This window comes from Mus caroli, unplaced genomic scaffold (assembly GCF_978045245.1).
Source record: "Mus caroli unplaced genomic scaffold, Mus_caroli_1 scaffold_7, whole genome shotgun sequence".
NCBI classification, from domain to species: domain Eukaryota; kingdom Metazoa; phylum Chordata; class Mammalia; order Rodentia; family Muridae; genus Mus; species Mus caroli.
In genome coordinates, this window is record NW_028227262.1 from 20,775,384 (window position 1) to 20,796,312 (window position 20,929).

General features: G+C 47.8%; 2 protein-coding genes and 1 long non-coding RNA gene across 5 annotated transcripts in view; 2 read left to right on the plus strand and 1 right to left on the minus strand.

Moving 5' to 3' along the window:
- Positions 1-1,236: 1,236 nt before the first annotated feature.
- Positions 1,237-6,740, plus strand: Rhno1 (RAD9-HUS1-RAD1 interacting nuclear orphan 1). 3 transcript variants are annotated; one of them, XM_021165097.3, is made up of 3 exons: positions 1,237-1,297; positions 4,754-5,002; positions 5,905-6,740. In XM_021165097.3, the coding sequence occupies exons 2-3, from the start codon at positions 4,838-4,840 to the stop codon at positions 6,445-6,447; spliced, it is 708 nt and encodes a 235-aa protein (XP_021020756.1). In that variant the 5' UTR covers positions 1,237-1,297; positions 4,754-4,837; the 3' UTR covers positions 6,448-6,740. The 3 variants fall into 3 exon arrangements, with proteins under 3 accessions (XP_021020756.1, XP_021020755.1, XP_021020757.1); XM_021165096.2 differs by lacking the exon at positions 1,237-1,297 and adding an exon at positions 1,310-1,768; XM_021165098.3 differs by lacking the exon at positions 1,237-1,297 and adding an exon at positions 1,976-2,084.
- Positions 6,741-8,193: 1,453 nt separating this feature from the next.
- The window catches only part of Tulp3 (TUB like protein 3), a 35,116-nt gene continuing 22,380 nt past the window's right edge, over positions 8,194-20,929 (plus strand). The window contains exon 1 of the mRNA XM_021165044.3: positions 8,194-8,354. Coding sequence (XP_021020703.2) covers positions 8,194-8,354 — 161 coding nt within the window. The remainder of the gene's footprint in view (positions 8,355-20,929) is intronic.
- Positions 13,937-20,929, minus strand: part of LOC147003795 (uncharacterized) — a 46,201-nt gene continuing 39,208 nt past the window's right edge. Inside the window, exon 3 of the long non-coding RNA XR_015047553.1 lies at positions 13,937-14,222. This is a non-coding gene — a long non-coding RNA (uncharacterized LOC147003795). The remainder of the gene's footprint in view (positions 14,223-20,929) is intronic.

Consider the following 20,929-nt stretch of genomic DNA (forward strand, 5'->3'; position numbering starts at 1 on the left):
ACTCTGTAGACCAGGCTGGTCTGGAACTCAGAAATCTGCCTGCCTCTGCCTCCCAAGTGCTGGGATTAAAGGTATGCGCCACCACTGCCTGGCAATATTTTAGTTTTGTAAGTATAATACTCTATATACCTTGATCTTCTGCTTCAAAAGTAAGATTGTAATACTGATCTCCTTCATACTAAGATGTGCCATCATTAATATGCTTAAGGTGGCTTTTATATTTGAAACAGAATCTCTTGTAGCCCAGGCTGGCTTTGAACTGCTGAGCCTCTGGCCTCTAATTTTCTAGGTGCTGAGATTACAGTCATTCACCACTATGCCTGCCTATGCTAAAGTAGCCTTGAAACGCTAAGGAAGGAAATCTTTAGAAAAAGCATTCCTATGGATTTTTTTTATAGGTAGATAGAATAATTTATCATTAAGTTAAATCCTGTCACTTTTGCAATCCTGTGAGAAACAGAGAAAGCAGCTGTCGCTTTAGGACACCTGCCAAAGAAGGGATTACACTCTTTTGACGTTTGCCAGCTGCTTAAGAGTTCTCAGGTCCCTTCCACCCTGCAGCTCTCTTCATACTCCGTTCTCTCGACCTTCAAATCTCAGTTTTCGTTTCCCTTCCCATTGCACCCCACCCCAATCAAATGTTAGACACCCCCCACCATAGGGTAGCTCTCTTTGACCAGCCTTTCCCTAACACTCCCAATATCTTCTAGCGGAAGGCGACTTGCAGAGCCACTCCACGACCCCATTATTCTCCACACTCAACAGGGAACCTTGCAACCAACACTCAGCCAGGATCCCGCCCTGCAGCGGTGGAGGCGGAGGCAGGGTTGACTGCAAATGCAGACTCCGAGGGCAGGCCTGTTCCCAGGGTCCGGGGATGCTAGGAGAACGCGGCGGCAGCAAGGCCGAGGCCGGAGGCTCAGACCTTCTTCCCGGCGGTACCCAACACCCCCTCGCGCCCCACAGCCCCGGCAGTGCCGACTCCGAGCCCTCCCTGGACCCGGCCGCACCCCACTCACCTCACAGGCCGCGTCTGCTCCACGCGGGGCCGAGCCGGGCCCGGGCGGCGGGTCCCGGCGGGACGGCCGGGGTGGGAGCCCGGGGCGGGGTGACGGGGGAGCCCGGGCGGGGGTGGGTCCCGCAGCGCCGCTTTCAGTTGTTCCGCTGTTTGAAATTGGCGCCGGCGGAGCGTTGCGGTCACGTGACGGAGCGTCGCCAATCGGCACCGGCTTGTCTCCGGGTTCCGGCCCCGAACGCTCGGCGTCCTGAGGAGCGGCGGCCGCGGCCGGGAGGGCGGGTAAGGCGGCCCTGGCGGGGCTCGAGGGGCGGCGGGAGGGACGCGGGGACGCGCGGACGGCGGCCAGCAGCCTGCTCCGTCCCGCCCCGGACCGCCCTGCCTCCGTGGTCGACTTCCTTCCGGGACAGCGTACGCCACTTCCCCGGGCTGGCCACCCACTCGGTTACCCCCGGGTCCCCCGCCCCGCTCAGTCCACGCGGCTCCGTGGGGTCCGGCTTGGGTTTCTGGCCCTAGACTTGCGGTTACGTGGCTCCGCCCCGCCCCGGTCTGTGGCCGCCTTCTCCCCGGCCCCAGCCCCCGAGGTGTCCCGACGATCGTTTATTCCCTCGACGTACTTTACGAAAAGAGCGAAGGATCCAGCGGCGGACCCGGGCGTCCTTCCCCCGGCCTCAGCGTCTGATGGCGAGGGAGCACAGAATGAGATGAACAGATCGGTAGAATTCTAGCTACAGAGGAACAAGTTAGAGGCCGGTGGGTTTTGTCTGACACAAGGTTGTGTAGAATTCTGGATCCTCGTGTTTCCGCCTTCGGAGTAGCCGGGGTCACTGGCTCGCTCTCCCGCAGCCTCCTGTGATAACTTTGTTTATTTTAATGAGATCTTGACTTAGGACAGTAAAGCCGTTCTTTCTTTACTTTTTTTTTTTTTTTTTTAAAGGAGCTGAGAACGCGGTGTAAGATCTGTTACCCATTACACAGAAGAGGGGGAAACCCTGAAGTAGATAGAGAAGGGAGAGCTGCTTTGACCCGGAGGAGGCCTTCTGAATACAAAGGCCTAAGACGTAGTGTGGTATGCTATGAGACAGGAGGCAGGGTCTTCGCCTTTCTGAATTTTGTTATTTAATATTTAAAGGAACCCAGTCAGTTCCTGTAGCCCAGTTGTAAGCAGCTAGGTATGTGGCACGTACCAATAATTCTGGTGTGAGACAAAAGGGCCTCCCATTAGTCTAGTCTGGGCTACATAATAAGACTGTGTTTGAAGAGTGAGCAGAGTGTGGTGGTGCACGCCTTTAATCCCAGCACCCAGGAGGCAGAGGCAGGCAGATCTCTGAATTCCAGGCCAGCCAGATCTACATTGCCAGCCCCAGGCTAGCCAAGGCTACATAAGGAGACTCTATCTCAAAGATTAATAAAAATAGGCAAAGGTTGAGCAGAAATGAGCCAAAACCTGACTTAGATTTTGTTTGGGTAAGAGATTATATAGCTAAAACTGAGACGGGATGTGGCTGGCCCTATTTCCTATTTCATGGGTTGTGGATTGATTGACTAAAAGTAAACTGAGCTGGAGAATTCATCTGCTTCCTGCCTGCTAAGGTGATGTGCCCAGCTGCTGTCAAGTTCCCGCTGCTGAGACTCCTCAAACCCTGGATCTGTGAGCCAGAGCAGGCCCTTCTTTCCTTAACTTGCCTTCCCAGTGGGGCCAGCCTGTGATTCCCATCATTTGGGAGGTGGAGAGACTACATAGTGCATTTGAAGCCAGAGGAGGCTATGTGAGACCCTGTCTCACAAAAGCCAAAATAATTCTATGAGGGCTGGTCTATAGCCAAGAGGTACAGTTACTGCCTAATGTGCTGAGGCCTGAGGTTCAGTCTGAGGGCCAAAAAGAATATATTCAGAATCATGCAAGGTCGGGATTGCTGGATGCTAAGTACATGGGACTCAATCCGTAACTCAGTTGACATCTCCTTATATGCTAGAGAATCTGTGGGCTGTTCTTTTTGTTGTTGTTGTTTGTCTTTTAACAAAACCTAGATGTGATTACAAGCTTCTATTAAAAACCTCTAGTGGTTACTCAACGCAACCCCACACTCATGTGGCCTCACCTGGTTTTCAGACCCAATATTGACACTATGTCTAATATTTTTTGTCATTCGTTCTTTAAAATGTTTTTTAAATAGGGTCTCACTTTGTATCCCCTTATTGTCGTGGAACTCACTATATAGACCAGGTTGACCTCCAGCTCCGAGAAATCTGCCTGCCTCCTGAATGCTGGGATTTAAGATGGATGTTACCACCCCTAGCCTCTTTTTCTTTTTCCTTTTGTTAGCTAGTCACAGCCTCACAGATAGTGACATTGTGTGTGAGGACGAATGCATTTGAGGGGACACATGCTACGCATATAGATGTCAAAGGATGTCTTTTGGGAATTGGTTTCGGCCTTCCACATTTTTGTGAGTTCTGGAGATCAAACTCAAGCCCTTGGGCTTGGTTTTTGTTTGTTTGTTTGTTTGGTTTGGTTTTTCGAGACAGGGTTTCTCTGTGTAGCCCTGGTTGTCCTGGAACTCACTCAGTAGACTAGGCTGGCCTTGAACTCAGAAATCCTCCTGCCTCTGCCTTTGCCTTCCAAGTGCTGGGATCAAAGGCTTGCGCCACCAACTGCCCAGCAAGCCCTTGGTTTTCGAGGCATGTTCTTTACTGCTGAGCTGCCTTTCCTACTCGGTCTACAGTGAGCTTGTCATTCTCTGAATTCACAAGACAGCTGTTTGGTTATTTAAGGTTTGATGTAACTCAGGTTGGTCTCTAGCCACAGGCAACCTTGAGCTTGGCATCCTCCTGCCTCCCCTCCTACGGGCTGAGGTCGTGGGCACGCTCCACCATATCCGGCTTGGTTTGGCTTTTGAGAGGTTTGATGTGTAGCCCAAGCGTGACTTGAACTCCTGATCTCTTGCCTAGTTGGGCTAATTAGCATGTGCCCCATGTCCAGCTGTAGCCATCTTTGCATGTGGTGCCTGCCCCTCAGCCTCCAGTGACCTTCCTGCTTTCTGCTTCTCTCAGCTCTCCTTCTACAGAAAGCCTTCTCTGACGTGAACTGAAGCGAACTGCACTATACTGAGATGTGACTGTTTCCTTCTAGTCAGCTCTCTCTTCTTCCTTTCCTTCGTCCTCGCCATTGTCCCCTCTTTTGCAGTTCTGGGGACTGAAACCTAAGGCTTTGTGCATGTTAGGCAAGTGCTGTACCACTGTGCCTCAAAAACGGGGACCTCTGTATCACTACAGGAACTTGGTACTCAGTACTGTGACTAAGAACTTGCTCATCTTTAATTCCTGGCATTTAGCATGGCACAATAACATGAGTTCAGCAGGTGCTCATTGAGTGAGTTTCCTTGAATATATATGGATAAGATAATGTTTCTCATGGTGGTGTAGGAAGCTGTTTTCAGCCGGGCAGTGGGGGCACATGCCAGCACTTGGGAGTCAGAAGCAGGCGGATTTCTGAGTTCGAAGCCAGCCTGCTTGGTCTATAGAGTGAGTTCCAGGACAGCCAGTGCTATATAGAGAAACCCTGTCTTGAAAAACCAAAAAAAAAAAAAAAAGAAAAAAAAGGAAGCTGTTTTCTCTACAACCTGAGTCTGATTGGTAATTTCTGGTAGACTTGTTAGCCTGATGTCATGAAGAATTGGGGGAAGGGTGTCACCCACATGATTTTCCCCCTGTCTCCTTTTTGTTTCTTCTTTCCAGGCATGGTTTGCAACTGGACCCTGACCCAGACCAGGAAGGCAACCTGCATCATGTGGTTACCAACTGCTCTTCATTTACCTATTGATGCCTCCCAAAAAGAGACGCAGACAGTCCCAGAAAGCCCAGCTGCTGTTTCACCAACAGCCACTGGAGGGCCCCAAACACCACTATGAATCTTGCCAGCAGCCCATTACCCACACTGTTCAGGTGCCCAGCAAGCCCATTGATCAGAGCACCGTCAATTCCTGGGTAGGTCCTGGCAATTCTTTGACCTTTGCTGTGTTAGGGTTTTCAGAATACGGACTCTGAATCCTTTTGGAGCAGGGTCAGGGCAATGGTTACTGTTCCTGGCTGTGGTATTGTCTTAGATATCCTCTTTTCTTCCTTCACACCAAAATATGCATTATATGGTATTGGAGCCTCCTCTGCCAGGTTCCCCTTAAGAGTTCTGATTGGACACTTAACTACCCAGTAGCGGGGTGAAGAAGCTAGAAAGGTGACCAACATGAAAGATTATTTCCTGCATTTTATATGAAAAATACTAGGTATTCTACGAGTTACTAAACCTTAGTGGAGAAAACCCCTTCCACAATGTCATGCTAATCCATGCAAATCCAGCACTGGGAGCTGCAGCAGAAGGATGTCAAGGTAAAGGCCTGCCTGGTCTTCATGGTGAAACTGACAAAAGCAATCCATAAGCATTGACTGAATAAACACGTGTGTTAGATCCCACTCCTCAACAGTCACTTCTATGGGGCTGCCGTTCATTATTCACTGAAGACCTTCCTGCCAGGCCTTCCCTCAGCCAGGCGTTGAAGACAGTCAGTCTGTCCCTGCCCTCCTGAGGATCCTTCCGACCCTGTTCTCAGGAAGGTTAAGGACAGGGAGTTAAACAAGCTATAGCAGTGTAGTGGTGATGAGAGAGGCCTTGTCTCCTCTCTTCCTCGGGCGCACCCTGAAGGGCAGAGCGATTGGATAGCTAGCCCAGGTCTCTTGCCTTCTTGTCATACCCCATAGCTGGATGGGTGTCTGTCCTGTATTGTAGCAAGTCCTCACAATTCTGGACAAAAATAAAGGATCAGACACATTTACTCTAGCTGCTTTGCAGTTGGCTCGCCACCACCACCATCTTTTTTTTTTTTTATGCACAGGTGTCACCCCAGTTTGATGCAGCAGCGGAAAGCCGGTTTCTGATACACCGGAAGCATCACCGAGACCAGGCAAGGCGCCCAACTCGGAGATCTGCCTGCAAATTTCCACGTCTAATCTTTGAGAGTCCACAGTCTTCCAGTTCAGAGACGCTGTTGCTATCCAACCGAGTGCAGCCCCAGAACTCAGAAAAGGACCCACCCAGAAGGCCTTTAGTGCCATTGTTCAGTCCCCAGAGCTGTGGAGAACTGTCAGTGCATGTACCTCACAGTTTACCTCATGTGTTCACACCCCCTGACATCCAGACCCCAGGGTCTTCTGTAAGAGACGATCCCATTTCCCCAGACCAGAAGGAAAACAGTTTTCCAAGCTGCATCCTTGGCCCTAGGACTCCCAGCAGCCCAGAGCCGGGGCCTGTTCTCGTCAAGGATACCCCTGAGGAGAAGTATGGGATTAAGGTCACGTGGAGACGCAGAAGGCACCTGTTTGCCTACCTTAAAGAGAAGGGGAAGCTGGATAGAAGCCAGTTCCTTGTGAAGATCTGAAAGGACTGCACAGACTTCAGTTAATCCCAGAGCTGCTGTGGGGAGGTTTCTCGAGTCATTTCTGGTTTGAAAGGATGAAAGGGGATGAACAGCAATAGGAAGACCACTTAGCCAGAGTTGCAGTTCAGTTTCTAGGGTTCCGTCTCGCACCAGGAACCGTTGAATTTAGTGTCATGAACTGTTGGTATTTTTCTCACATTAACTGTTTAAACCTCTGAAGTATCTTGTACTGTTTACAGCGTTTGTAAATAAATGGCTGCCGAGTTTTTAGAGAACCCAGCCGTTGTCAGTAATGCAGCCTCGTGCCCATCTATAAAAGGTCTATGCTTATTAGTCTTCTTCCTCGAACTAATTCATCTCATGCTTTTGGTACCGATTGTGAGGCTCAGCGACTGGAGAAAATCAAGAGAGAGCTCTGGTTTTTAATGGTTGACAGCCTTGGCTAGGGGACAGATGAGTACTTTAGGTTTGTGTTTTGAGATGTGTTTACAGTGGAAGAAATATGACGCTATCACATGTGGTGGAGAAATGGATTCCTATAAGTAACTTATCCTATGTGTCCATAAAGTGGAAGCTCACACTCTAGTGTGGGTACTGTGGATGTGCCAGTCTCAGTGGTCCTCTTACTCATTCAAATAGCATCTCTCTCAACCCTATTCATTTAGCACTAGCCCTTTCTAGGCCAAGCAGAGCTTGTGAGTGAAGATTTGTAGCGCGCACACACGCGCACACACACGCACACGCATGCACGCGCACACACACACACAGCAATCCAGAGCCCCACAGGGAGAGGGGCTAAGTGGGTACAATGCTTTCCTAGCCTATGTGTGCAGGTACCATATTTTTCCCTAGTTTTCAAAAATTAATTTCTGGAACCTGGAGAGGTGTCTCAGCAGTTATGAGCCCTGGATGCCCAGAAGGCACGAGTTCTATTCCCAGCACCCACATGGTGACTCACAACCATCTGTAACTCCAGTTCCGGGGTATCTGACAGCCTTGGGCACCAGGGATGCATATGATATGCAGACATACACATAGGTGAAACATATGCATACATATAATAGCCTAGGGCATGATGGCACATGCCTTTAATTCTAGCACTAGGGTGACAGAGGCAGTAGGATCTCAGAGTTCCAGACCAACCAAGGATAGTATAGTGAAATCCTGTCTCAAAATACATACATTATTTTTAAGTGAATTTTTGGACTCAACATCAGTGTGACTTTGGCCTTACTAATTAAGTTTATATGCTATAGTTCTGGTCATAAAGTCCTATAGGGACCAAAGCCACAAAGGCATTGATGGCTGGAGGCATGATTTACTGCAGAGAGGACAGCTTAGCTGCTACCTTCAATAAGGACATTTGCTGAAGGTCCCCAGGTAGGGATCCCTCAGTTGGGCTTTGGACAAGGGTTGGTTTGGGAGGCTGAAGGCCTCGGCTATCCCAGAGTCGGTAAGATAGATGGTGAGGCTTCAGGTGATAAAGATTCGAAAACCCAAGGACCACACCCTGGCAGCAGCCTGGATGTTCTCGGTGCCACAGAGGGGTGCTGGGGATCGCTCTGTGGGGGCCAGTCCCGGAGCGGAGGAATGGAGCAGCAGGCTCTTCCGACCCAGCCCCGGGGGGCTGCTCCCGGTTCTAGCGCACGCGCCTTCGCCTCCCGGTGCCTCCCGCCCCCTGGAAACCCTCCAGCATCGTGGCTAACGCCATTTGCCAGTGAGAGGGGAGCGCAGGGTACTGGACCAATGGGTGTCGGCGACAGTGCGGGGTGTGGTTGCCAGGGGCGGGGCCCGATCTCCTCCATCCTCTCCAGCCGGGCGGCGGCGTCTCCGGGTCTGGACGCTGATGCCACCGGTCGGGCGGGTATGGAGGCGGCGCGCTGCGCACCCGGACCCCGCGGGGACAGGTCAGGCGGCGGTGGGGCGGGCTGGGGTCTCCAGGGTGGTCGGGCAAGAGCGGAGGCCAAGATCGGGTCCCCAGGCTGGGCAGGCGCTTTGCACACCCCGCGTCGCCAGAGCTCTCTCGTGTCTCTTTCCTGGAGTTTCCCCCGAACCTGCTCACCCTACTCCCCTAGGGCCTCCGATTCCCTCATTTGCAATGCGCTGTGCATCCCGTGCCTCCAGCACTCTTGAGCCGCTCCCCTGGAGTTTACCCTGGACCAGCTCGCCCTGCTCCCCTGGGGTCCCTTACTTGCAATGCGTTCGCCCTCCCCCGTGTCTTTCACGAGTAGGATCAGAACTGAGCTGGAAGGAGGGCACTCTTGGGAGTCGACGCGGAAGGTCGCGGGTGATGGTTAATTGGTTCCAAGGCCGTTGCTTTTGGCAGTCATTGCGGAATTCTGGAACGAGTCCGAGTCCGAGAGCTGAAAATGCAAAACTGTTCTTTTCTTCTTTCTTCCTTCCTCTGAGTTCCAGCCGTTCTTTCAATCAGGACTTAGTTTAGACAGATCCGTACTCTTTCTTGTTCGTGCCCCTGGCTTTTCTACCAATACCCCTCTTTTTGCCTGGTTCACATAGTGAGCTTGGGAAGACAAACGGGCTGCAATCTCAGCCTGTTCATTTCTTGTCAGCTAGGCTAACGAAAAGTTAATGGGGGGGGGGGATCGTGTGAAATCACTGGCTCAAAACTTTGGCAATGTGTGAGGATTAAAATCAAACATGCCAACTGCATTCTTCCTTTACCATTCCATTACCACAGCGATAAAGGCTTGGCGTGTTAGGATTGGGTCCGACGTTTAAACTGGTTTTTAACTGATCGGAAACCATATTTTAAAAAGTTATAAAGACGGAATAGAGACCCCTACCCCCTCTGTGGGTCTCATACACACTAGGCTTCCCTGAAACTTAATAATAAGTTAATAAGGAGGACTTTGAACATTTGCCCCCCTACCTCTGCCTCCCAAGGCTGACCTGTTTTCATCTTTCATCAACTAAATTCTATAAACATGATAGCTGCTCTCTGAAACTTGTTTACAACTTCTCCATTTTGGGAACAGAAAATACATTTACAAGTGTAAGGTCGGGTTAGGAAAGTTAGAATTCAGCGTGGATCCATCCGGTTGAAATCAGATGATATCGCATTCAGTTGAGGGATTTAGTTGTTAACTAAATGATTTTAGAGAAGTAGATTTCATAGGGATGTGATTTTATTTTTTGAGATAGCTCTTATGTAGCAGGACTGAAACTCGATATTCAAACCAGGTTAGCCTCAAACTCATACAGATCCATCTGACTCTGCCTTCCATGACTCATGATTTTAGGGAACAAAGGACTTGACTTTGAAATTGGGACCAGCTAGCAGGTTTTTGTTTTGTTTTGTTTTCATCTCCTGGACTTGAAGCTTTAAGGAGTAATTTTAATGCCCCCTCCCCCAACCTTTTCTTCCAAAGAAGGAAATTGACTCTTTAATTTCCAGTTGATTGACAGGAAAGGAGCCCGTGGGAGCCCCTAGTTTCTCCTGCCCTAGGAGAGCATGCAGGTTTGTTGCTAAAAGCCAGTGACTGCCTTGCTTTTTGGGTAGTCATTAAGAGTGTTTTGAGAGAGACTGCGAGACTGACTTGACTGAATGTCAGTATAATCCAGTGGTCCAGGCTAGCCACAAACTCAAAATCTTCCCTGCCTGAGCCTCCCAAGTGTCTCGTGTATCACCACGCCTGGGTGGACTTGTGTACTAGGTGTCTTCTCTCTCCCCCTCCCCCCTCTCTCCCTCCCTCCCTCCCTCCTCTCTCTTTGTCTCTCCCCCTCTCTCTCTTAAATTTGAAATTTTCTTTACATCCTGACCAAAGTTCCCCCTTCCCCTCCCCTCCTCCCAGTATCCACCCCCATCCACTCCTTCCTTTTTCTTCAGAAAATGGCACACCTCCCATGGATGCCAACCAGCCATGGCATATCGAGTTGCATTAAGACTAGGCACCTCCTCTACTTTTAAGGCTGGAGGAGGCATCCCAAGAGGGAGAAAGGATCCCCAAATCAGGTAACAGAGTCAGATCCAGCCTCTGCTCCCACTGTTAAATAGACCGAGATACACAACTGTAACATGTGCAACGAGCCTAGGTTGGTCCCGTGCAGGTTCCCTGGTTGGGGGTTCATTCTCTGTGAGCCCCTATGAACCCAGGTTAGTTGATTCTGTTGGTTTTCTTGTGGTGTTCTTGACCCCTCTGGCTTCTTCAATCCTTCCTCTCTTCCACAGGATCCCCTAAGCTCCACCTAATGTTTGGCTGTGGGTCTCTGCATTTGTTTCCATCAGTTGCTAGGTGAAGCCTCTCTGATGGTGGTTATGGTAGGCACCTGTCTGCAAGTGTAGCAAACAGAATGTCATCAACAGTTTCAGGGGTGATCTCTCTCTCATGGCCTGGGTCTCAAGCTGGACCAGTCATTGCTTGTCCATTCCCTCTACCTCTGCTCCATCTTTACCCCTGCACAATCTACAGGCAGGACAAATTGGAGGTCGAAGGTTTTGTGGCTGGGTTGGTGTGCCTGTCCCTCCACTGGAAGCCTTGCCTGGTTACAGGAGATGCCCAGTTTAGGCTCCATATCCCCACTGCTAGGAGTCTTAGCTAGGGTCACCATCGTAGAGTCCCGGGAGTTTCCCTTACACTAGGTTTCTAGCTCGTCCCAGACAAGCCTCCCCCTTCCTGATTTCGGTTGTCTCTCCCAGTACTCTCTCCCTCAATCCCCCCCTCCCCGTGATCCTTCCTGTTTCTATCCCCACCCCTCCATTGAGAACCCTTCCACCCCCGCACCCCACCCCAAATAAAGTTGCTATGAACGTAGTTGAGCTACGTTCATACCTTGTGGTATGGTGGAGCATCTTTTGGATATATACTCAGGAGTCTTGAGGTTGACCGATTCCCAATTTTCTGAAAAAAAAAAACAAAAACAAAAACAAAAAACAAACAAACAAAAAACCAGTGTAATTGATTTCCAAAGTGGTTGTACAAGTTTGCACTCCCACCAGCAGTGGAGGCATGTTCCCCTTACTCCACATCTTTACCAGCATGAGCTGTTACTTACGTTTTCGATCTTAGCCATTTTGACAGGTGTAAGGTGGAATTTTAGAGTTGTTTGCTATGAGTTTCCCTGACGACTAAAGATGTTGAATATTTAAGTGTGCCTTGATCATTAGAGATTGCTCTGTCAAAATTATGTTTAGGTCTTTACCCCATTTTAAATACTGGATTATTTGGTTTGTTTATGTATAGCTTCCTGAGTTCTTTATATACTTCAGATATCAGCCTTCTGTCAAATGTGGAGTTGACGAACATCTTATCCCATTCGGTAGGCTGCTGTTTTGTCCTCTTGACAGTGTCCTTTGCCTTACAGAAGCTTTTCGGTTTCATGAGGTTTATGAAAGGTGTAAGTTACTTAATGTTGCCAGGCATGGTGCTCGAACGCCTTTTAGTCCCAGCACTTGAGAGGCAGAGGCAGGCAGGTCTCTGAGTCCAGACCAGCCTGGCCTATATAGTGAGTTCTAATATGGCCAGGGATATGTAGAGATACCCAGCTCCAAAAAAAGAAAGAAAGAGAGAGAGAGAGAGAGAGAGAAAATTTAGCTATTACTCATGAGTCGGGGGAGGTATAGCCAGAATGTGAAGTCAGAGAGCAGTGCTGTGAAGCCAGCTCTCTCCTGCCACATTGAGTGGGTCTGGGGACAGAGCTCAGGTCACCAGATCTACGTGGGAGTTGCCTGCTGAGCCATCTTTCCAGTTCCTGTACTTAAAAGCTTTTGATGGGGCTGGTGAGATGGCTCAGTGGATAAGAGCACTCGACTGTTCTTCCGAAGGTCCAGAATTCAGATCCCGGCAACCACATGGTGGCTCACAACCATCCGTAACGAGATCTGGCGCCCTCTTCTGGAATGTCTGAAGACAGCTACGGTGTACTTACATATAATAAATAAATCTTTTAAAAAAAAAAAAAAGCTTTTGATGAAAAGACTTGAATACAGATCCTGTAGTATTAATGCCTTTAATTGTGTGGGTGACACCTAACTTTTTATATCTCAGTGACAATTGGAGACCGGCTATACAAGCACACGCAGGAACTTTACTGAGCTTAAGTGGCTAATGCTGCTAATTCCTCTGAGAGAGCAGCTTAGGATAGGCTTAGGCAGTCTGAAATTTGCTAGTGATACTGGAGTTGCGGGGCTGGGGTGGGGCTGGGGGGTGCATATGACTCATGGACAGAGTGTTTGCTTGGCAGTTTGGAGGCCTTAGGCTTGATCCCAGCAGCACATATCCACAAATAGGCTTGTTGTTAATACAAAATCTAAGGTGTGTCAAAACCTTGTCTTTGTTTTTTTTTTTTTTTTAAGATTTATTTATTTAATGTATATGAGTACACCATTGCTCTCTTCAGACACACCAGAAGGCATCAGACCCCATTACAGATGGTTATGAGCCACCATGTGGTTGCTGGGAATCAAACTCAGGACCTCTGGAAGAGCAGTTGGTGCTCTTAACTGCTGAGCCATCTCTCCAGCCCGTGTCAAGACCTTGTGATCTAGAATTGCCTAAGGAAGTATTGGTCTGCCCAGTATGGTCATGCATAGCTGCAGGTTTAAGGTCAGCTTGGACTACGTGGTGAGTTCCAGGACAGCCAGGACTACACAGGCCCTGCCTCTGCCCATCATGTGTGATTTCCCTTGGTGCGGCCTGTTTGTCCTCTGCTTGTGGATGAGCCAATGCAAAGCTACAGACATGCACACACACAGAGAAATAAAAATGAAGCCTGGCAGTGGTGGCGCACACCTTTCATCCTAGAACTCAGGAGGCAGAAGCAGGCAGATTTCTGAGTTCAAGGCCAGCTGGTCTACAGAGAATTCCAGGACAGCTAGAGATATACAGAGAAACCCTGTCTTGGGGAAAAAAAAAAGAAAGAAAGAAAGAAAGAAAGATGGAAACTGGGCAAGGTGGGCAAACCTGTAACCCTAACACTGGGGAAATAGAAACACCAAATTAGGAGTCAGACTCAAGGCCAGCGTGAGCCTCATGAGACCCTGACTTGAAAGGAGCCCCCCTCGCCCCCAACTAGAGGGGTGACACCCTGGTTGAGAGCACACTATGGCACTTACAGAACACCTGTGTTTGGTTCACAGCACCTACGTAGTGGCTCACAACCTCCATAACTCCAGCTCTAAGGGATCCATTGCCTCCTTCTGGCCTCCACAGACACACATGCAGGCAGAATGCTCATGCATGTAAAATAAAATGAAAACAAGAAAAAGATGGAAGGAAGGAAGAAAGAGAAAGGAAGGAAGGAAGGAAAGAAAGAACATTTCTGGCTGGAATAGTGTCTGACATGCATTTTTTTTTTTTTTTTTTTTAATGTTGAAGGCCTCATCTGACTAGACAGGAAAGAATATCCTGTAACGATTCCTTTTTGCCAGGGTCCTTTGCTCTCAGCAGAACAGTTTGTTTCTGTTTCTTAGGCCTTCCTGTGGAAACCCTACCGTTTCCTGGCATCAGTGCCCACTGAAAGAACAAGTTCACGTTTGTTCTTCCCCGAGCAGAGAGAATGTGTGAGCTGGTTTCTTCAGAGGAGGAGTTGAAGCTGTCCCCAAGCCAGGTGTTAGGTGGTTGGGAGGCCCAGATGGTTTCTTTACTTCCCCTGTTAGAGAGCAGCTCCACTGGGGAGGTGGGTCTTGAGTGAACCAGAATCCCATTCAGGCGCCGTCCTGTTCAGCTCCAGTTCACCAGGAGTCATTTCCTGTCCTACTTAGTGTCCACTGCCTGCTTGGGCATTCTTCCTGTGGTTTTGTTTGATTCAGCTCTTTTCTAAAAAAAAAAAAAAAAAAACAAAACAAAACATTTTTAATTATGTGTATGTACATCTTTGTACAAGTGCCCTAAGGAGGTCAGAGGAGTCCCATCATCCCCTGGGAGCTGGGTTAAAGCCTGATGTGGGTGCTGGGAACTGAACTTAAGTCTCTCCAGCCCCAGAACTCTGTGTGTGTGTGTGTGTGTGTGTGTGTGTGTGTGTGTGTGTGTGTGTGTGAGAGAGAGAGAGAGAGAGAGAGAGAGAGAGAGAGAGAGAGAGAGAGAGAGTATCATTGTATAGATGAGGCTGGGGGAGGGGGCAGTGGAGGCTGGGGGACAACCTGTGAGACTCTCTTCTCTCCTTCCACTATTGGCTCCCAAGGGTTAAGCTCACCTCATTAGGCTTGATAGCAAGCACTTGTCACCACTGCTCTATTGCACTGGCCTGGCCCTGATCTTGAACTTCTGATCCGTCTGTCCCAGCCTCCCCAGTCCCGGGACTGCACGTGTTAGCCACCGTATGGTGCATGATACATCTCTAGCATATGAATTACAGTGACAGATTTAAGATTCTTTTCATTGACAAAGTATAGAAGAATTTCACACAAGCTCCTGAAGATTTAAATCATTGTCATTTATTAACTAGCCTTGCAGGGGGAAACTTCAATAGATTTCAATGCAATTAGAACAAAACCCACCTATTGGAACATATACAAGTTTCCACTGTGTCCAGAAAACTGGAGGCAAAAGTAGGGAGGGGCATTTTGATTGGATGACACTCTTTAGCTCTTTTGAACTTGCCATTATATATCTTCCTTACACTTGCTGAGTGGGGGAGGTTCCAGGACCACACCACCACACCTGTTGAGGTGGGGGGTTCACAGGACCACACCACCTCATCTACTGAGTGTGTGTGGGGGTTACAGGACCACCAACCACCCACCACCCCTGCCGAGTGTGTGTAGGGGTCACAGGGTTGACCACCACAGCTGGTTTTAAGGAGTGCTGGGTATTGAAGGCCTTCATTTGTGCAGGCAAACAAGCATTCTGACAATTGCTCAACATCCCCAGCCTTAAGCTGTACTTTTGTTTTGTCTTAGATCAGCTCTCAGTGTTTAGCCTAGGCTGGCCTTGAACCCAAGATCCTTCCACCTCAGCCTCTGGAGTACTGGCACCACAGGCTTTCACTACCGTGAGGAGCCTTAAACAGTGTTTTGAAAAAGCAGGAATCTGTCAGGATATGTGGTCCACTTGAGTGTGCTTCATCACTTCGGAGAAAGCTGGGCAATTGTCATTACCTTCACTTCATGGATAGGAACTTAGAAAGCTGGGCCTGGCGGTGTTTGTTCCTGTCAGTATCTATCATTCATGGTGCTGAGGCAAGAGAACTGCAGCCCAGGAGATTAAGCCCAGCCTGGATAATATAGGGAGACTGTCTCAAAAAATAAAAAATAACCAACAACAGGGAAAGGAAAAGAAAAGCCAGATAGTGGTTGTGGACACACTTGGGAAGCAGAGGCAGGCATCTCTGTGAGTTCAAGGCCAGCCTGGTCTACAGAATAAATCCCAGAACAGCCAGGGCTACACAGAGAAACCTTATCTCAAAAAATCAAAATGAGAGGGGGGAGGGACTGTGCTATACCTAAGATCGCATAATTCAATGGTATCGTGAGAAATACAGTCATTCAGGGCTGCTGAGATGACACAGTAGGTAAAGGTATTTGCTGCCAAGCCTGATGACTTGGATATAACCCTCCAGACTCCTATAATTTGTCCTCTGACCTCCATGTGTGTACTGTGGCACACGTGTCCACCCACCTTGTACACTCAAACCAAATAAGTTAAAAAAAAAACAAAAAAACAAATGAAGTAAACCCTTTCCTGTTCTGGGCTATAATGATATTAGGTGAGCTGGAGAGATGCTCACTGGCTAAGAACACTTGCTGCTCTTTAGAGGACTCCCTGTGATTGACTTCATCTCTAGAGCAAACTGATGCCCTAGTCCAGTCTCCATGGGAACCTACACACGCACAAACACAGTCTTTCAAAGAGCCCGGGGGAGTGGAAGGTAGGGTTTAGACATTTATTTTATACATGTAGGAAATTATAAAACATAGAGAAGAAAAAACATTTAAAACTAATTGAAGTTCAAGCTTTTGAGTTCTGTGGGTTCCTTTTTTTTTTTTTTGTCCTGTATTATTAAAGCATATAATGTAGATATTTGAGGGTTTTGGTTTTGAGATGGTATCACACACGGTAGCCCAGGCTTGCCCCAAACTCCGTGTTAGTCCTGCCATGGCCTCCTCAGTGCCTTGCTGGGATGAGGTACGAGCCACCGGGCCGACTACTGCAGGTATTCTGAATGTTATTTGTGCATATAAATGCCAACAACAGGTGCTGATTACATTTAAATTATTTTTAGAGCAAGTTGTTTAAGAAATTAAACATCCTGGCAATGTACGAATGAGTATCCATTTGGTGAGCCTCGGGGCCTTGGGCTTGCCAAGAACCAGCTCTTCTGGGTACTGAGCCCTACACTAAGCCCAAGAACGTGTCTTTGGGATTCTCAGCCAAAACACTGCTGTCATCTCTACCCCAGAAAGACAAGGAAAATAAACCGCATGCTGGAGAGAAGATGTAACCCAAGAAACAGGCGGAAGGAAGGAGCACGGCCTGTGGGTGCCGAGGAGTAGCTCTTTGCAGATCCCCAGGGATGGATGCGTTCTTTAGCTTCTGGATCATGTCATATATTATTAGTAACGATTCTGATGAGGCTAGAGTGGTAGAATATATAGAGTGCCTATAGTCCCAGCCTGTAATCTGAGGTAGACAAGATGATCAGGAGCTCAGGGCCACAGGGACTGCTTGACAGGATGCTGTAGCTCAGAAACCCACGCAAATCCCTCAGAAAGCCAAGCCATTCACCTCATGTTTTCCCCTTGCTCCTTGTATGGCCAGATCAAGAGGGAATAATTCTAAGTAAAGTCCTTGCTGTGTTTTCATGTTGTGTGAAGGCTTAGACCACTTTCTAACCTACTGACTCCTTCTTCCCCAAGCAATGCTTGCTTTCTAGTCTTACGTCTACTAATGGGCCTCTTAAGAGATGGATTTTCAGTCTCTGGCTTCAGTTAAGTTTGCTCCAGTTTGTGGCAGCCTTACGCTCCAGCCTCTCTGGGGGAACACAGCTGGTCTGGAATATTGGCATTTCTCCTCAGTTGAGGAAGGACTATGTAGAAGGAGTCTTTTCCGGAGTGTCTCATTTGTTCTTGATGTGTCTTTTCCCAGGGACAATATTTTGTTCTAGTCAGAATTATTCTTAGTGTTTCAGCATGTATAAAAATACAGCTTTCCAAGGTTAACTAAATTTAGAATTTGGACGAGGTGAATTTTATGTTATTTCGTTCGTAATTCTAGCTATTTGGGCTGCTGAAGCAGAATTCAAGCTGGGTTTCAAATTTATGACAGTTGTCCTGCCTCTGCCTCCCAAGTACAGTGTCATTGTCTAGGGGGAAAGATCTCATAAGCCCAGATTAGAGCAACAGAGACAACATTATCTCATTTAAAAAAAAAGTTAATTTGCATAGAGTAGGTACTCTAATTTGCATATTAGCATGGAAACTGTAATAAGCAACATTATGTAACCAATACTTTGTAGATCAAACTAAGCACACTGTTTGTTTAGTGATGTGACTGGGAATTATGACAAAAACCATCATCGGTATGTAAGAAAAAAAATCTTGATGGATGTTGTGGTGCTTGCCTGTAACCTTACCCTTGGGGTAGAAGTAGAAGAGTCAGGAGTTCAAGACCAGTCTTGGCCACATAGTAAGTTCAAGGTGAGCCTGAGTTACATGACTCTCAACCAAGAAAAGAGGGAAAAATATATTTTGAAGTCAGGCAGTGATGGTGCATGCCTTTAATCTCAGGTGGGATTTAATCCCAATTTGAGAGGCAGAGGCAGGCAGATCTCCGAGTTCCTGGCCACCCTGGTCTACAAACTGAGTTCCAGGACAGTCAGGGCAAATTCTATCTCAAAAAAACAAAGCAAAGCAAGCAAACAAATAAACAAAGAAATTTTGATCGGTAGTTGCTGAGTTCAAGAGTTCTGTCTTGCAAAATATAATTTTATATAAAGTTAATGTTATATGAACTAGGAAGAGATAGCGCATTGGAGGTACTGGGGCGCATCTCTCAGTGTCTCAGCTCTCAAGTGTCATTTAGTCAAAGACCAACCCCGAGTTATTTAGCAATACCCCAAGTTTAGATTTAATAACATGTTTAAAAACCGCCCTTACCACAATACGGGGCCCCTAATCTCATGCTGACTAATCAGGAGCGGCAGAAGTTTCTTATGTGGTAGAGGCTGAGGTGGCTGAAAGGCCACACTTACCCTTTTTTAACTGGCTGAAGAAAGAAAAGGAGGAAGCCAGAGAACACAGAGGAAGCCGGTGTCGTGTTAGTGGGCAGCTTGACCATATCTCTAACAGGTCATCACCACTAACAGACAGACGTGTACATGGCTTGCTTGAGACTTCAGACAAAGTTTGCTTTAAAATTTTACTTTACTTCTTTTGGTTTCTTGAGACAGGATTTCTCTGTGTAGCCTTGGCTGTCCTGGAAATCACTCTGTAGATCAGGCTATCCCAGGACTCACAGGGATCCAACGACCTCTGCCTCCATAGCACTGGGATTAAAGGTGTGTACCACCTCTCTCCGGCTAAAAAGTATTTTTTGATCATAAAATAAAATCCTGCAAAAAGCATGTGTCATCACTTCCTGTTGAAGTTGTTTTTTGTGATTTGTCAAGATAATAGTAAATTCTCCCTGCCAAATGTCTGTATTACAGCTCTCATTCATTCATTCATCCATTCATTCATTCTCTCTTTCTCCCCCCCCCTTCCTCCCTTCCTCTCCCTTCTTCCCTCAGTCTGCCTGTCTGTTTCTCTCTCTCTGCTTTTTTTCATTTAAGAAATGCATGACTTGCTGGGCAGTGGTAGCACATGCCTTTAATCCCAGCACTTGGAAGGCAGAGGCAGGCGGATTTCTGAGTTCGAGGCCAGCCTGGTCTACAAAGTGAGTTCCAGTGCAGCCAGAGCTATACAGAGAAACCCTGTCTCGAAAAACAAAACAAAACAAAACAAAAAAAAAAAAAAAAAAGAAGGAAAGAAAGAAATGGATGACTTAAAAATCATCTGTGTTCTGTACACCATGTACCTTTTAGCAGGGCAGAGTATAAAATCCTGCTGTTTTGAGTTCCTTTTGAATTCTGCTTTTCTTTTTCTTTTTCTTTTTCTTTTTTTTTTTTTTTCTTTTTTTGGGGGAAGGGGATGTCTCAGTGGACCCATGCCAAGGCATCCCTTTCCCCTGCGGGACCAGCCACACAACTGTATAGTATAGAATAGAGTTTTTTCAGGGCATGAAGAGGGGAGTTAATAGGGCAGTAGAGCCAGAGAAAGGCAGAGAGAGAGAGAGTAGAGGCCGGCCATGAACACTGGAGAGGGGGGGAAAGAGGGGGGAAGGGAAGAGCCCAAGAGGGCAAGAGAGAGCAAGAGAACTAAGAGCTGAATTCCGCTTTTCTTTTGAGCAGTTCAAGTATCGCTCTAATTGCTCTGCAAGTCAGCAAATAGCTCCGCAGAGCTTTGTTTTGGAAGTTGATCTGTCGTAGTGAAAACAAGAATTCCCAGAGAAGAGCGGACAGTTTCTCCGGGTGCCACAGCTGTAGCATACACACATTTAAGTGATACAAACGTGTGTGGGGGGGGGAGGCCTGGGCACCCAGGCTCCCATACTGGCACCAGCCACACTTGCTCCCTCAGCAGAGCCCCAGAGTCCTTTTTAAAAAATACTTATTTTTATTTTATGCATGTGTTTATTTTTGCATGCATATATGTGTGTGCCGTATGAGGGTCTGGTAGATGCAGAGAGGACATGGGGTCCCTTGGAACAGGGATTGCAGATGATTGGGTTAGCCATCATGTGGTTGTTGGGAACGGAACCTGGGTCCTCTGTAAAAACAGCAAGTGCTCTTAACCACTGAGGCATCTCTCCAGCCCCTCAGAGCCCTTCTTTTTTTTCTTGTTTTTGTTTTGTTTTGTTTTGTTTTTCGAGACAGGGTTTCTCTGTGTAGCCCTGGCTGTCCTGGAACTCACTTTGTAGACCAGGCTGGCCTCGAACTCAGAGATCCACCTGCCTCTGCCTCCCGAGTGCTGGGATTAAAGGTGTACGCCACCACACCCGGCTCTCAGAGCCCTTCTTAAGCATAGCCTGGAGTTCATGTCTTTAATGGCAGTAGTGGCATGAGTTTTAGATTTCTAGCTTATGCAGCAACGTTTCCAATTTTTTTTTCATGTAAAAAAAAAAAACCACATTGATTTGTTTGTTTAGTATTTTTCATACCCTTCTGCCTCAGTCTCCAAGTAACTATTATCACAGGCATGCAGTACTAGCGGACTTGTAAATGCATCTGTGGGAGAGAATTCTACAGCGTGTTTTGGGGGGGGGGGGGCAGCGGGGCGGGGTCTGTCTGTCTGTCTGTTTTATAGAGGGAGCACATGCCAGTTAGTGATTGATCTTTTTAAAGATTCATTTACTTTTGTTGTGTGTATGAGTGTTTTGCCTGCATGTATGTCTGTGCACCACATTTGTGCCTGATGCTCTGGGAGGCCAGAAGAGGACATCAGATCTCCTGGAACTGGTGTTGCAGGTGGTTAGGAGCTGCCACATGG